The 15655-nt window shown below is 50.1% G+C and overlaps 2 protein-coding genes across 7 annotated transcripts in view; both read left to right on the plus strand.

Annotated features, from left to right (window-relative positions):
- The first annotated feature begins 837 nt into the window (after window positions 1-837).
- On the plus strand, window positions 838-13696 carry NIPSNAP1 (nipsnap homolog 1). 3 transcript variants are annotated; one of them, XM_055321962.1, is made up of 11 exons: window positions 838-958; window positions 6953-7080; window positions 7264-7309; window positions 7562-7656; window positions 9521-9591; window positions 9740-9880; window positions 10417-10448; window positions 10529-10594; window positions 10811-10905; window positions 12022-12105; window positions 13370-13696. In XM_055321962.1, the coding sequence occupies exons 1-11, from the start codon at window positions 867-869 to the stop codon at window positions 13432-13434; spliced, it is 915 nt and encodes a 304-aa protein (XP_055177937.1). In that variant the 5' UTR covers window positions 838-866; the 3' UTR covers window positions 13435-13696. The 3 variants fall into 3 exon arrangements, with proteins under 3 accessions (XP_055177937.1, XP_055177938.1, XP_055177939.1); XM_055321963.1 differs by lacking the exon at window positions 10529-10594; XM_055321964.1 differs by lacking the exons at window positions 10417-10448; window positions 10529-10594; window positions 10811-10905; window positions 12022-12105; window positions 13370-13696 and adding an exon at window positions 9137-9389 and having other exon boundaries at window positions 9740-9826.
- Window positions 13697-13843: 147 nt separating this feature from the next.
- THOC5 (THO complex subunit 5) overlaps window positions 13844-15655 on the plus strand; it is a 36521-nt gene continuing 34709 nt past the window's right edge. For 3 of the 4 annotated variants that reach the window (XM_055321958.1, XM_055321960.1, XM_055321961.1), the window contains exon 1: window positions 13844-15363. The gene's annotated coding sequence lies outside the window, so the exon portion shown is untranslated. Of the gene's footprint in view, window positions 15364-15515; window positions 15535-15655 lie in introns of those variants that run through there. The other variant, XM_055321959.1, reaches the window with a different exon arrangement.

A 15655-nucleotide genomic window follows, 5' to 3' on the forward strand; every position in this document is an offset into this window, starting at 1 on the left:
CCAAGAGGGCTGGGGGCTTGTTGTCCTGTCTGCCTTTAGTGTTTCAGAACTTAGCACAGGCAATAGTCAGGCTGACTGAATATTTGCTGAAGGATTAACAAAATTAATGCCTGCCCTTCATTCCGCCTTGCCAAGCATACCAGGAGGGAGCCACCAGTTAGCAGTCAATGGGTGGCCATTCTGGGGGTGTGCATGCAAGGATCCATGTCCCGTTGGGCCCCTGGACCCTGGACCCCTGGTGGGGTCTGCAGGCTCTCCACTCTTGTTGACGTCTGTGATCTGGAGGATTGTGGACTGAGAAAGGGTTAGTTTGGAAGGCAGGCAAAAGAGCTGGGCAGGGCCGGGAGAGGGCATAGGCCCCGGGATGCCCAGGTAGAGATGGGATGAAGATAGAAAAGGAGATGGAGAGAAAACGTACTGGTGGCCCGGAGCCTTGTCCAACTGCCTTCAATTGTTAGGGGTTTGTTCCTTTGATAATGTGCTAAATACTGCCTGTAAATCCCTCCTCCTCAGAAAAACGCAGTTTCAGGACACCTACTGATTGACCGTCTGCCACTGATCTTGAGAGCCCAACTAAGAACCCTTGGCATCATTGTCCGACGCTCCCATTTTACCAAAGTGGACATTGAGGCCCAGAGTGGGCAAAGGCCCTGGTCAAGGTTACGTCAGCACCAGACCTGCTGCAGGGGCTCTGAGGCTAAACCTGATGAGCCCAGGCTCGGTGAAGGTAGGTGATGCCCAGCGGCGAGGCCTGGCGGCCGGTGGCAGGCGGCAGGCGACGGGCTAGGCGGGGGGCGGGGCTCGCCGAGGCCCCGCCCCGCCTCCGGGCTGGGGGCGGGCCTTGCTCCAACCTGCGCCGCTCCAACATGGCTCCGCGGCTGTGCAGCATCTCTGCGGCGGCGCGGCGGCTGCTGGGGAGCCCGAAGCCCCGCGCCGGGGATGTCGCGGCTGCTGCGCGGTGAGAGCCGGGTCGGGGGCCGAGGAGTGGCGCGAGCGCGCGGGGGGCGCAGGGCGGGCGGCCACGGTCTGGGGCTGGGGGACCGGCGGACTCCCGCTTAGAATCTCTGGGTTGGAGGCGGGGGCAAGATCTAGGCCTGGGGAGGGGCTCTCGGCGAAGAATGGGGGAGATGGGGAAAATATGCGCAGGGTCTTTGTCCTAGTAGGTACCTGGCTCTGGACGGAGAACGAAAGATGGGGTGAAGGGGAGGGGCTTGTCCTGCGCCCTGGAGAGTGGCAGAGGGCAGGAGTGGCCCCTTCTCTAGAAGGGATGATTGTGAAATAGTACCCGCTGGGGGCTTCTAGGAGAGGCAGCTCCTCCCTTCGGAAGTTCCGGGGGAAGAGGTACGGGGAGCAGTGGGGGACTCCTCAGGGCCATGGCTGCACAGACCCTTTGCTCCCCAATCCTGAACAGTACAAGTGGGGCAAAGGAGGCCTGGGAAGGGATGGGAGTTGCCCAAGGTCATTCCCTCTGGTGTCTCCATGTCTCCTGACAACCAGTGCTCTTTGCACCACAATTGGTGGCCTCCAGGGAGAAGGAGGCTGGCGTGGCCTTGCGCTCAGCCTGGGCTTTTGTTTGGGCCCCGCTCTGGAGTGAGGCAGGTCTTGGACTTCTTGACCCGGTCTGGGCACCCCCTCCCTCCTCCATCTCCAGGGTCCTGTACTTTCCCCATACCCTCATCACCCTCTAGACACATTTGCCTTTCTCCCTGACTGGCGTGTCATGTCATTTATCTGTTAATCAAGCCCCTACCACAGGGTTCAGGACAGTATACTCGAGAACGAATTACTAAAGAAGTGAAGACACCTCTCTTCCCACCTGTGGAAAGGAAGCAGGGGGCCCTCCTGTTCAGCAGCCCAGGCATGAAGCTGCAGAGTTCGGTTAGACCTTGCCATGGGATCCACTGTGGCTCTTGGCCATTGGGAAAGAGGAACCAGGCCTGTGCCCCTTCCCCTACTGCCCAATATTGGGGAGAACCCTCCTCTCATGGGAAGATCCTGGAGTTTGTCTGGGACTGGCAAATTTAACTCAGCCTTTCTCAATGGAGTGACCTTGGGCAAGTCATTTGGCCTCTTGAAGTCTCAGATTCCTCAGCTGTAAAATAGGATTGATAAAATAGTATGTATCTTATAAGAGTGGAGGGTTAAAAAAGACATGTCACGTATGTGAGGCTTCTAGCCCCTGGTGAACTTGCAACAGATGTTGCCCTTGTTCAAAAAGTTTCTGAATGAACCCCTTATAATATTAGGGCTCAAATGGCCTTGGGAAAATCCTCTTTTTTTTTTTAAGATTTTATTTATTTATTCACGAGAGACACACACACGCAGAGGCAGAGACATAGGCAGAGGAAGAAGTAGACTCCCTGCAAGGAGCATGATGCGGGACTTGATCCCAGGACCCTGGGATCAGGACATGAGCCAAAGGCAGATGCTCAGTGGCTGAGGCACCCATTCGTCCCTGGGAGATCATCTTCTGTGAGCTCCTTGCTATCCAGATGAGGAAATTGAAGCTCGGGGTGGGACTTCACTTTCCCAGGGTAACAAAATCAGTAGAGGGAAAAGCCATTTGTGTGACAAATATGCAGAGGCCACAAAAGGAGCATGGAACAAACAGGCAACCTGATGCTCCTCACTCACTTGGATGAGGCGCTGAACCTCTGTGAACCTTGGTTTCCTTTTCTGTAATTGGGGATGATAAACCCTATGGGGGATTTTTGCAGGATTAATGTGAAGGCATTTGAATTAATACCAGTTCTCTCAAGGACTGCTTCAAAAAAAAAAAAAAAAGGACTGCTTCATAGTTACTTATGTTGTGGTCTCACTTTGGATACCTGCAAACATACCCTCCTGCTGACATTTAGCCTGTCCCATATCTCTCTGGAGTCAGTAGAGGGGTGGGGTGGGCAGCAGCCTTTCTGTCCTCTTAGGTTTAGGGGCTGCTGGGGCAGAGACAGAGTGTGGGCTTTCAAGTCAGATGATGTGGATTGCAATCCTCTTGATCATTAATTAACCATCTGTGAATAAGGCATGGAACACCTCTGAGCCTCATTTTTTCTCAAAAACATATTGTGAGGAATAGTTCTTAGCACATAATAATTGCTCAATAAATAGTGGCTGTTATTGTTGCACCAGTAATCCTGTTAACAGGACTTTAGTTGTTTTATTTTTATTATTAGTAAGTAAGTTCTGTGCCCAGCATGGGGCTTGAACTCACTACCTTGAGATCAAGAATCACATGCTCTACCAACTGAGCCAGAGAGGCACTCCAGAACTTCAGCTATTTTAGTTCTCCCGGAAATCTAGACAATCTAGAGAACATTCTGGAGTGGTTTCATGTTGGGGGCATCAGACTATTGATCCCTATCGAAGTGCAAATGTGACATCTACTGAAAAGTTCTCATCCAGGACAAATACTTGTTGAGCAACTCCATGCCAAAAGCACTGTGCTGTGTACCAGGGGGGGATGGGAGGACGTTAGCTAGTGACTTCCAGTGTGACTGGGGAGTCAAGACGTGAAAATGATAAAAAGGCTGATGGGGAAATGTGAGAGGTGTTTTTGTGGAAGGGGCTAAACTGGTCCATCTGGAGCAGCTCCTTCCCATAGATTGCACAAAGCTGCATTGTGTTTTTCTAGGTCTAGAAGCTTTCTTAATATAGTTTAGATACAGAATGTTTGGCATTTCTGAAATGGCATGGGGTGGGGAAGAAAAGAAATTGGGGCTACTCTAGAGCAGTGATTCTTCAACTTGAGCAGGAGTCAGAATCCCTTGGTGGGCTTGTTAAAACCCAGATGCTAGGCCCATCCCCAGGATTTCTGTTGCCATAGGTCTAGGATGGGGTCTGAGAATTTCTCTGGTGACATTAACACTGTGAGTTTCAGAACTGCTGGGATAATGAACCCTGGCTCTATGGAGAGCTTGGCAAAGTACATAAGAGATAGAATTCCAAGTGGAGACATCCAGCCTTTGGTACACAATGGGGAGCCATAGAACACTTTGAGCAGAGCAATAGCATCACCAAAATGGTGCCTTACAAAGATGGATGGGCAGATTAGGAAAAGTAGGGAAAGAGTGGGAACCAGGATATCAGGAAGTTTGGTAAGAACAGTGATATTAGCTGCACTGCCATGTCAGGCCCTTTCTCTAGAAGACCCATCCTAATGTCCCTATTTTACAGATAAGGAATATAAAGCTCAGAGAGATGAAGCTCATCTGAGATTAGAACCTGGATTCATCCAGAACCTGTGCTCTTAAGCACTAATTCTGCTGGTGATGGTGGGGAGCATAAGGGGTCCTGAACCCTATGTCCATATTCTGAGCCACTCTTTCTCTAATTTCTTACCTTCCAGCATTTATCGTCTATAAGCAGCTCTGTCTTAGCTCCCCCCCACCCTTCATTTACTTCCCAGATGTAGACTGAGCACATGCCAGGAGCCCAGCCAGCACTGTTCCAGGCACTGGGACACATGGGACAGACAAGATCCCTTTGGGGCTGCTTCTAGTGGGGAGACAATAAATGAGGCACATAAAAAAAAAAAAAACAAACACAAGGAGCTATGGAAAAATAGAGGTAGGGTAAGAGCGGTGGGGAGAAATGTTCTCAAGGATAGGAGAAATGTTGTGATTTCACTGAGAAAGCGAAATTTGAATTCTTGAGAATGTAAGTCTATGGACACTGCTTGAGTTCAGACCCTGACCTGGGATCTTGGATAGGTCCTGTCTGGGGTTTTACCTGTAGAAAAACTCTTTAGAGATAGGCTACTCCAGCGTGCTCATTTGACACACGGGGGAACTGAGGACTGTAGGCATGAAAGATTAGAGAGTTGGGGAAAGAGATGGGAGCTCATCAGAGCTCCTGGATTCCCTTGCTATTACCCCAGAATGGAGAGCATTCTAGCCCCCTGCTCTCTCTCCAAGGGCTGGTTTCCTGGCTGTTTATCTTGGTCAGTACTGATGTTAATAAATTACTCAAAGCCCAGTCCTGGAGCAAAGGTCTTGGCTACAAGTAAGTAGGAGCCACTGTTTTCCCTGCCACCACCCCTTGCAAGGGAAGCATCCCCTCTACATTCAAACCAAAGGTCAGATCTCTTGGCCAGTGGCTTTGTTGAAATACGTAATTCTTCACAGTATCTGCCTAATGTTCCCCAAGTCAGTGCTCAAACCCAAGGAGGAGGCTGGCTTTGAAGCAAAGAGTTCTGGGTTGGTTCTTGCCTCAGCTCTACCCCTGATTTACTATGTCATCTTGGACAAGTTCCTTAAACCCCCTATTTTCTCATCTCAAAAATGAGGATGCTAATAGTATCACACTATATCAACATTATGTAGATGTAAGATCATGCTTCTGCAGAGCTGATCAGAGATCCCTGACACAGGATGTCCTCAGATGCAGTATCTATAGCAAAATCCCCTTATTCTGGTTACCAAATTTCATAGAACCACACTGGTGATCTGACAATAATCGTCTTTTTGGTTTTTGCTAATGATACAAATAGATGCACAACAGAAAGTCTGTGAATTCAGAAACACTTAAAGCAATTTTTTTTTTTAGCTTTACAAAAAGCTATAATGAATAAATAAAAATTTAACCATCTCTCTCCCCTATCCCAGGTAAGCAGCATTAGGTTTGGGACAAATCGTTACTCATCTTTCTGTGTTCATACAAATGTTTTACTACTTTAAGATGCTTTTATGATTTCATCAGTCCCAGTGGCCACTCCATATTTTGGAAAAAAATAATACTTTGATTTGCAAGACAATTATTTTTATTTTAGCCATAGAAAAGAATTGAAAAAGGAGAGGACTTACTGGCACTTAAGACTTCCACTGCCAGGCTCCCTGGCTAGAAATCATCCAGCAAGAGACTAGTTTTTCAGGCCTGACTACAAATTGTATCAGTGCTGCTAAGCAAAAAAAATTTATAGCTTCTGGCAGCCTAAAAAGAAGTCCCACCCCTGCTGGGACCTTGTGTAGGAAGTATAGTTAGGTCTGGCAAGATGCGGTGGCAGGTCCTCTGCTATGAACAGAACATTTCATTCATCCGGTCAGTCATTTTCAAGGCACCTTAGCCAGGTGCACAGGGTAGATATTTGTCAATTAAGTGTTGCCTGGATGAATGAATGAATCTTGCCTTGCAATGCCTTTTTACCTCCTCTATCTGCTGTTACCTGCCAAATCAGCTCTGGAGATTCAGGTGGTCAGACCACCTCCTCTGTAGAGTTTGCCCAGACTGCCAAAGACTTGTTCACCTAGGCTCTCCCAGATACCTCTGGATACAATTATATTCCAAAGCCTGCTTCTTCCAGTAGACTGTGACTTCCTCCAGGACAAGGCTGGAGGCTTTCTATTTGTGGGGGCTGGGAAGGGGCACAGGCCGAGTGTAATGTGAGCACTGGAGAGGACGATGAGTATAGGCTTTTGTCATAAGGGACAGAAATTGCAAATAAAGCACTGAGTAAAAGAGCCTGGCACGTTCAGGGAGGAGCAGATCTAGAGAGTGGAATACATAGGTTGGGGGGGAGGGGACAGCAAGGAAGGTTAGCAAGATAGTTTGGGCTGTTAGGGGTTTCAGACATCAGGCAAGGTGGGTTTGGGGTTGATCCTCTTGGCAAAGGGCTGCAGATATGTGCCCCAAGTAGAGCAGATGTGTGCCCCAAGGAGCCTGTTGGAAGGGGGATAAGTAGAAGCAGGGAGGCTGGAGAGAGGTGGGAAGCGGGCTGCTTCTCCTGGCCTCTTGAGGCCCTGCAAAGGTTCAAGAATCTCTAAAAGAGACCGAGTCTGCTCAGCTGGCTCCAGTGATGTTTTATACTCCAGAGCCACCACTGGATACCATGGCCCCATTCCTAGAAATGTGGGTCATCAGGCTATCTGAGGGATGGGGGAGCAGGACATCTGAGCAGCTGGAAGAGGCAGAGCTATCTCCACCTCTTTTTGTCCTCCTGAACTCCTCTGTCCTGCAGCTTCTATTCCAAGGACAATGAAGGTAGCTGGTTCCGCTCCCTCTTTGTGCACAAGGTGGATCCCCGGAAGGATGCCCACTCCACCCTGCTATCCAAGAAGGAAACCAGCAACCTCTACAAGATCCAGTGTGAGTGGCTGCTGACCCAGCCCACCTGCCTGCTTGCCCGCCCTGCCGCAGCCTCTGGGGGGGCCTGTGAGTCTTGGGCTGGGACACCCTGAGCTGTCCTGGGAGCCCTGGTCCCTCTAACCCAGCTCCCCACAGACACGCACACCCCTTGTTTCACCTCCCACTCTCTGTTCTCTATTGCAGTTCACAATGTGAAGCCTGAATGTCTGGATGCCTACAACAGCCTGACGTGAGCCTCCTCCTCCATCTGCTTGTCCCATTCCCTGCCTGGGTGTGAGACTCCATCCCAGCCCCATTCTCCTTGCAGAAACCTAGGAGATGTAGATATCAGAGCCAAAAGTCCTAGGGATTAATTGTCCAGCCTCTGCATCTTAGAGATGGGGGCCCAGCTCTGAGGGCCTGAGTTTGAACCCTGATCTCAGGGGCCCTGGTGGCTGGTGTGAGCATTTCCCCCCTTTCTGTCCCCCTCTCCCCACCCCAGGGAGGCTGTGCTGCCCAAGCTGCACCTGGATGAGGACTACCCGTGCTCGCTTGTGGGCAACTGGAACACATGGTACGGGGAGCAGGACCAGGCAGGTGAGGTGCCCACCTCCCCAGTGCCGTTGCCACCCAGCCCAGGTCTCTGGCACCTCTCATGCCTGGCCACCCTCCACTCCCTCTCTGCATCGGCACCCACAGGGATATTTTTTTTTTAAGATTTTATTTATTTATTCATGAGAGAGATACACACAGAGAGAGGCAGAGACATAGGCAGAGGGAGAAGCAGGCTCCATGCAGGGACCCCAATGCGGGACTTGATCCTGGGACTCCAGGATCACTCCCTGGGCTGAAGGCAGGCACTAAACCACTGAGCCACTCAGGGATCCAGAGGGATCTTTCTAAATGCAGTCTTCATTGGTTCACTCTGTTGCTCTTTCTTCTCATGGGCCTAGAGTACCCTCTCCTATTGGTCCTCATATGAGGTTTATCCCTCTTCTACCCGCCAGCATTCCAGGTGTTGGCAGACTTCCATCCATACGGTATTTTTGCTGTTTCCCTTGGAAAAGAGGCCTTTAAACTCTAGGGTCAGACTATTTTGCAGACAAAAAAATCAAGACACAGATGGAGTCAGAAGGCAAGTAAAGGATAGGCTAAGTGTGGAAAGGAACAAAAGTCTGAGCTTCCAAATTGCTGGTCAGCCAACTGCCCTCAGCTCTAGCCTGCCTGCCTGGCCCTTTGGAGACCCTCCCTCAGCCCCAGCCATGCTCCCAAGGATGGCAAGATTGTTTGCTTTCTTCCTTCCCACCTTTATTATTGGAAGGTGTAGTAGTTTCCTATGGCTGCCTTAACAAAGTGCCAACTCCTGATGGCTTAAAACAACAGAAATTTATTCTCTCAAGTTCTGGAGCCCAGAAGTCTGAAATCCAGGTGTTGGCAGGACCACGCTCTCTCCACAGGCTCTAAGGGAGAATCATTTCTTGTCTTTTCCAGCTTCTGGTAGTTGCTAGAAATCTTGGCTCTTCTGGGCTTGTAGATGCATCACTCCTGTCTCTGCCTCTGTTGTCACATAGCATTCTCCTGGTGTACCTGTGTTAACATGTTACCTTCTTTGTGTCTGTGTCCAAGTCTCCCTCTTCATATGAGGACACCAGTCATTGAATTTAGGGCTTACCCAGTGTGCTGGCATCTTAGCCTGACTGCATCTACAAAGATCCTATTTCCAAATAAGGTCATATTCTGAGGTTCTGGGTAGGTATGAACTTCAGGGAAGGGGGACACCATTTGATTAAAGGGACTATAATAATTCAAACAGTACAAAGAGTTTTTGGTGAAAAGCAAGCCTCCTTGCCCACTATCCCCAGGCTTGTTCTCTGCCCCAGGGGCACCTCCTGTCACAATCTCTTGGGTCTCCGTTAAGAGATGATCCATAGACCAGCATCTCTGGATATGTGCCCCTACCACTAAACACATGTGCTAACATACTGTGCATACTGCTCTGGTCCTTATTGTTGTTGTTGTTGTTGTTAGTGGTTTTTTGTTGTTTTTTAATTCACTGTCTTGGAATATTCCATCTCAGCCCATCAGATCTACTCTCCTTTTGTCCAGCCTATCCGTCATAGGCCTGGTGGTCAGCTTCATGTGTGTTGTTACGCCTTGGGTACAAGAAGACATCTGATCCTCTTGTGCTATTTAAGGAAAGTTGGGTGGAACTATTATTCCCATTTTCAAGATAAGAACATTGAGACCCAGAGGGGTCAAAAGCCACCCAGCAGACCTGGAGCTCAAACCTCGGCCTCCTGGGCTTATGTCTGGGGCTATCCTCCACCAAGGTAAAGGGAACTCAGAGAGTCGTGGTGCTAAGGGGATGCAGCTGGAGACTGCCTCGTTTCATATACACTTAACTAGTCTTAGGGTAAGCAGGCTCTGACCTGTACCTCCTGTTTTCTCCCCTGTGCAACAGTACACCTGTGGCGATTCTCAGGTGGCTATCCAGCCCTCATGGACTGCATGAACAAGCTCAAAAGCAACAAGGTATGTGGGCATCTACTCCACAAACCTCTCTGAATGTTGGCTCTGGCTCTACCTTGTGTTGGGGGGCTGCCACGGCTATCCCACGGGGACATACCACCAAGGTAGGCAGCTCTTCATGGCCATCATGCGCAAACTGCCATGCCCACAGGAGTACCTGGAGTTCCGAAAGGAGCGGAGCCAGATGCTACTGTCGAGGAGAAACCAGATGCTCCTTGAGTTCAGCTTCTGGAATGAGCCACAGCCCAGAGCAGGCCCCAACATCTATGAGCTGAGGACATACAAGCTCAAGGTACGTCCCTGCCACCAGATCCCTGCCCGCCTCCCTCTTTCTCTGCTGTGGTGCGGCTCTACAGATACCCTGACATGGGGCAAAGGATGGTGGGGCGGTCCTGTGCTCCAACACTAGGCTGGGTCTTCTGGCTTCTCCCTCCCTCTGGGCTCAGAACAGAGGTGTGTACATACAAGTGTATACATGCACACACAGGTGTGAGTCAGGGCTCCTGAATGAGGCCAAATGGCCCCTGGGGCTGGGGAGACATGACAATTTCCTATCTCCACCTAGCTGTGACATTTGGAATCTGAGATGGAATCTGAAAATAAAAATAATTTTATTTATTTATTTATTAAAATATTTTATTTATTTATTCATGAGAGAGGCAGAGACATAGGCAGAGGGAGAAGCAGGCTCCACATAGGGAGCCTGATGTGGGACTTGATAGCGGGACTCCAGGATCACGCCCTGGGCCAAAGGCAAGCGCTAAACTGTTGAGCCACCCAGGTGTCCCTAGAGGCTCATTTTAGTTCTTTCCTCTCGTTCTTTTTCAGCCAGGAACCATGATTGAGTGGGGAAACAACTGGTGAGTGGCAGTGCCAGGGGTTGGGGGAGGGGGGCTGCCTGCCTGCCCTGCCTAGTTGCCGAGCATGCCACCTTTCCCAGGGCCATATGGTGGGGGCCTGGCATCTTCCGCCCCTCATGGATCCAGGAGAAGGATCCAGCCAGGAGGTGAGGGTCTCCTAGAGGGTCATCAGGCCTCCCTCAGTAGAATACCCAGCCCCCTGCTATACCTCTGTCACCCCCTTGCCTGATAATCTCTGAGAGCTAAGGGTCCTACCTCTGGCTCCTCCCTTGAGGTGTGGCTGAGAAATCAGCCTGAGGACACCTCAGAGGGCCTTTTGCACTGGCCCTGGCCTCTCTTCCACATGCTTCTGCCATCCCTAGGGCTCGAGCAATCAAGTACCGGCAAGAGAACCAGGAGGCAGTAGGCGGCTTCTTCTCGCAGATAGGAGAGCTCTACGTTGTACACCATCTCTGGGGTAGGCTGGGGACCCTCCAGAGGCCCTCTGCTAGTTCTCTTTCTCCATTGTCACTCTGTATAGACCATGTGAATAAATTAGTCACCTTTTGGAGCTTACATTCTAGCAGAGAGAGACGCAACCTCAGCCATAGACTAATGCAAAAACATAATTTCAGATTATTACAAATAATGAGGCAGGGGAAAATGATGAAGAAACACATGGGAATGGATCACCTAGACAAAGAATTCCTCTCTGAGGAGATAAAATATTAGCTAAGCTAAAGGATGAGAAAGAGCCGGCTTCTGAATGGGCAGGGAAGGGCATTCTAAGGACAGGGAACAACATGTGCAAAGGCCCTGTGGTGGGGAAAAGGCCTTCAATATTTTGAAGCGTACAGAGGAGGCCAGTATGGAGAGAGGAGTGTGAGGAGACAGGGACATGCCAGATCAGGCCGGGCCTTGGAAGCTATGAGGATAAATTGGGATTTATTCTAAAAGCCACAGGAGGCTGCTGCAGCATTTTAAGCAGCATGACACGACCTGATTGTGTTGCAGTATGACTCTTCTGGTTGCCATGTGCTTTGCCGAGAATGCTTTGTTGGGGAAGAAGAGAGGAAGTGGGGCATCAGAAGATTGTCCTACTAGTCTGCTCAGGAGACTGGCGGCCTGGCAGTGAGGATGCTAAAGGCTACAGAGAGATTCATTGGTGTGGAGGTGGAGCCAATTGTTTGTGTGGGGAGAGGCAGGGAGGGGAGAACTCCAGATTGTTATTTGAGCAGCTGTTGTGTCTTACTGAGACCCTAGGCAGAGCAGGTTGAAGGAGTTAGGAGTGTAATTTTGGCCCTTGGAAATGTTGCATTTAAGATGCTGACACATCCAAGTGGAGATGTCAAGTGAGCACCGATACATGGGTGTAGAGCCTGAGGGAGAGTTCTGGGCTAGAAATAGAAGGTTGGGAGTTGTCAACAAATATACTGATTGGATGAGATTGTCAAAGCAGACAGTGTTTGCTAACAGTACGAGACACTGGGAACAGACAGTAGGACAGGATTTGGGGCAATGACAGGAGGGCCCTGTGCTAGGTATAGGATCAAATCCTTTGTGCCCACGGAATGAGCCAATGCCTTTCCCACAGCCTATAAAGACCTGCAATCTCGGGAAGAGACTCGAAATGCTGCCTGGAGAAAGAGAGGCTGGGACGAAAATGTCTACTACACAGGTGGGTGCTTCCTCTTGAGGGTAAGCCTAGCCCTTGGAGGTCATCTGCCAAGAGCCCAATCTGAGGATGGAATCCCTTCCGCAAGGAGATCAAGCCTCACTTGATTACCTCCAGTGACAGGGCATTTACTCTTAAGACAGTGAGTGGGTTTCTCCCCTGGTGGCACACTCCACATGATCTAGGCAGTGGGTGAGTGTTTCTGGTGATGAAAACACAGGTGGTCCCTATGCACTGTGACCTCAGGCATGGTTCTTTACCACACTGAGGCTGTTTCCTCATCTCTAAGATGGTGATTCTTCCCTCAGAAGGTTGGAGGGAAGATTCCAGGAGCTAAGTTATGAAAAGTGCTTCACTCAGACTGGCACAAAGCAAAATTTTTGAGCAAGTTTTTTTTTCTCTGCATTTGCCACCTTGCTGAGACCCCTGAGAACCACTTGGGAGTCAGCAGTTGAGCCCTCACTGTGTGCCAGGGACTGCACTTGGTGGGTAACTAGGGGACACAGAATAAACAGGATCCTGTCCCTCTCCTTGAGGAGTTTCCAATTAAGTGTCCACATTTACCAGCTGGTATGGGGAAGAATGTGCCTCCTGAAGGAGTTAGTGGAAACCTCACTCATAAAAGTATAACATTGAATGACAGTATCAGTATTTCCTGGAATCTTGTTAGAAATGCCAAATCTCAACTCCCACCCCCATCTGCTGAATCAGAATCTGCACTTTATCAAGAACTGCAGGTAATTTGTATGCATGGTGAAGTTTGAACAGCTCTGAGCAAGAGTAAGGAGTTTGACCGCCTGGGTGACCTTGAGCTGACTTCCTGGGGGCTGCAGCCTCCCTAGCTGAAAAATGAATCAGTTGAACTAAAATAGTGTTTTTCAAATCTTAGCCACTTGAGGACACCCTCAGAGCTTTTGTCCTACCGGTATACTATGGCTATGATTATTTTCTTAATATTTTTCTTTGAATCCCCCTACTTTTTTTTACACCTAGCTTTGTCCTAAACAGTATTATCTATGCAATCACTTTTTGCTCTGCCACTTACTCTTTCACGTCACAGGAATGTAAATATATAATTATGAAAATAAAAAAATGTTGTGTCTTTGCACCACCCCAATCCCCTCTTATCCCACAATTGGGTGCTCTCTATTCCAGGAGGCAGTGGGGCTTTCCCTGTCTCAGCATCCCAGGCCACCTCCTCCTTCAAAGTCCAGTTTTGGGGTGGGCTTGCCTCTGCTCCCTCTGTGACATCTGCCTCTCTCCACAGTCCCATTGGTGCGACACATGGAGTCTCGGATCATGATCCCGTTGAAGATCTCGCCTCTCCAGTGATGCTGCCTCTGCCTCCGCCTCTTTCCCCTTTTCCCTCAGGGCAGCCATGGACAGAGGACCTCCCAGTCCTGCTGTCTTGGTTTTCTCTCAGATCTGGGAGGACTCTGGGGGTTCGTGCTCAGCTCAGACAAGGGGAAGCTGAAGGATGACAGTGTTCTGAGGTCTTGTTGCTCTGCCCAGACCCTTCCCACCTTCCCTGTTCACCCCATCCCTTGTGCTGGAAGCAATTTTTAGTTTCTCTGAATGAAGAACAGCAACCTTGTATGTCGTCTCACATTTCCCCCTAAGATTCTTCATCTCAAGGCCACCAGTCTCCAGTGATCACCATGGAAGGCCTCAGTTAAGCTTTAGTTGCACAAAATGTAATGTGACCAGTGGTTAGAGATGAGCTAGCCAGGCCTGGCTCTCTGGAATTCCCTGGTCTCCACTGGGCCACCTACTGGTTGGAAAGTCTGAGCCAAGTCCCTCCTGTCAGGGAAAAGCCTAAAACTGCCTCAAGAAGTAAAAGGGAAAACCTTCAAGTTAGCACCGTCAGGACGAGGTCCTTCATATTCCACTTAGAAAAGCTGGGAAAGAGGATGGGAGCTGGGAAGAATCTGGGTCACAAAATTGGACATGAACCTAGAAGGTAGAACAGAATTCAGAATTTGGATTTGAACTGCAGAATTTGGAAAACGGAAACAGGAAAATAGAATAGAGGTTACAGAAGACCACCAGAGGAGAGGTTCCTAAAACAAGACAGTTGGAAAGAGGCCCATCTCTCCCAATATAAGATTGAGAATTTGACTGTGTAGTTTCAGCCCTTCTGTGTAGGGAGTCTCCTGCCCTTTTTTTTTTTTTCATTCCTGCAGGTGAAGGAAAAGGCTGGGGCCTATTTCCTTCACCATGCATTCCTTTCTCTCTTCATATTCTATCAGCCCAACCCGCATTCTACTGGGCCACTGGGTATGTGGCATGGGGTCAGTGACTTTGGGAGCCTCCTTGGTGATCCCTACACCTCATGAACCTCTAGGTCGCTTGTTTCCCTTTCAGGAAAACTTGTAGTGGAGTCACTGATGGAACCAATTAAATATTTACTATAAACCATGATGTCTTTTCTTCATCTGCAAGGAACTCTATCAGGTGCTAGAGGCAGGGCCAGTTTCCTGGTTCCACCTGATTTACTCTGCCCATCCCCACTCTACCCCCTATTTGTGTTCCCTGAGGATCTGGGAGGGCCTCCCCCCATGGCAGAAGGCATTCAGGACATCGGTGTTACTACATCCAGATAAGTGGAATTTACACCAGAAGTCTTGAACCCTACCTGTAGAATTCATACCAGGGGTGGAAAAACACTTGAAGCTGTCAAATGCCGCATAAGAGTTGTGACTCTGCCCATGGCAAATCGAGTAGAAACTATTGATGTGGAAAGAAACGAGTTTAGAATGAATGCCTTTCCCAGACTTGCTGCCCTCCGAAGTGTGGGATGTTTGGGTGATTATGACACTGGTTAAGAATACAGGTTATGAAGACAAATCCACAAGGGTTCATATCTTGGCACTACCACGCTCTCGGGTTATCTCGGGCACACGACGAACCCATTCGCTCGGCTAATGCTAGGCAGAGCGCTTGTTGGCTGCTGAATGTAGCTGTAGGCGCTGAGGAAAGACTAAACGAGGCTAATCTGCCCTTCCAGCCTCGGTGTCTTGGTGTTAGAGGACAGCCTGAGGGTGTTGGCAGCTGGGACCCGCCCTGAGAACCCCCGAGCCACAGCAGCTGCTCCCGCGCCGCCCAGCTGTTGCCGAGACCACGCGTCAGCCGCCGTCCGGGACCTCCACGCCTCGCTTCCGGCCAGCCGCTCTATTCTTCCGCTTCTCTATGGTGTACAGGAAGAAGCCTGTCTGCCGCCGGAAGTGGCCCGCCGCCACCGCGGGTTCGGGACTCCGAGCTGTGAGTAGGGCGCCGGGGCTGCGGGGCTTGCCGGAGGGGCGGGGCTGGGCGTTCCGGGGTCGAGGTGCAGACGTCCCCGGGGACGTCCCCAAGTTGGGGGCCGAGCCGAGTTCTCGGTGCTCACGCTCCGGGGTCTCCAGCCGCTCGGCGCCGCCTGATTAGTCTCTCCAGGTGAAAATGTCGGGCTGCAGCTGCGTCGGGCCCCGCATGGTAGCCTGTAGGGGCCGATGATGTCGATGTCGGAGGTGGTGGTGGTAACAGCTCACATTTATTGTGTGCTTGCTTACGTGTG

The sequence above is a fragment of the Nyctereutes procyonoides genome, unplaced genomic scaffold (assembly GCF_905146905.1).
Source record: "Nyctereutes procyonoides isolate TBG_1078 unplaced genomic scaffold, NYPRO_anot_genome, whole genome shotgun sequence".
Lineage (NCBI taxonomy): Eukaryota > Metazoa > Chordata > Mammalia > Carnivora > Canidae > Nyctereutes > Nyctereutes procyonoides.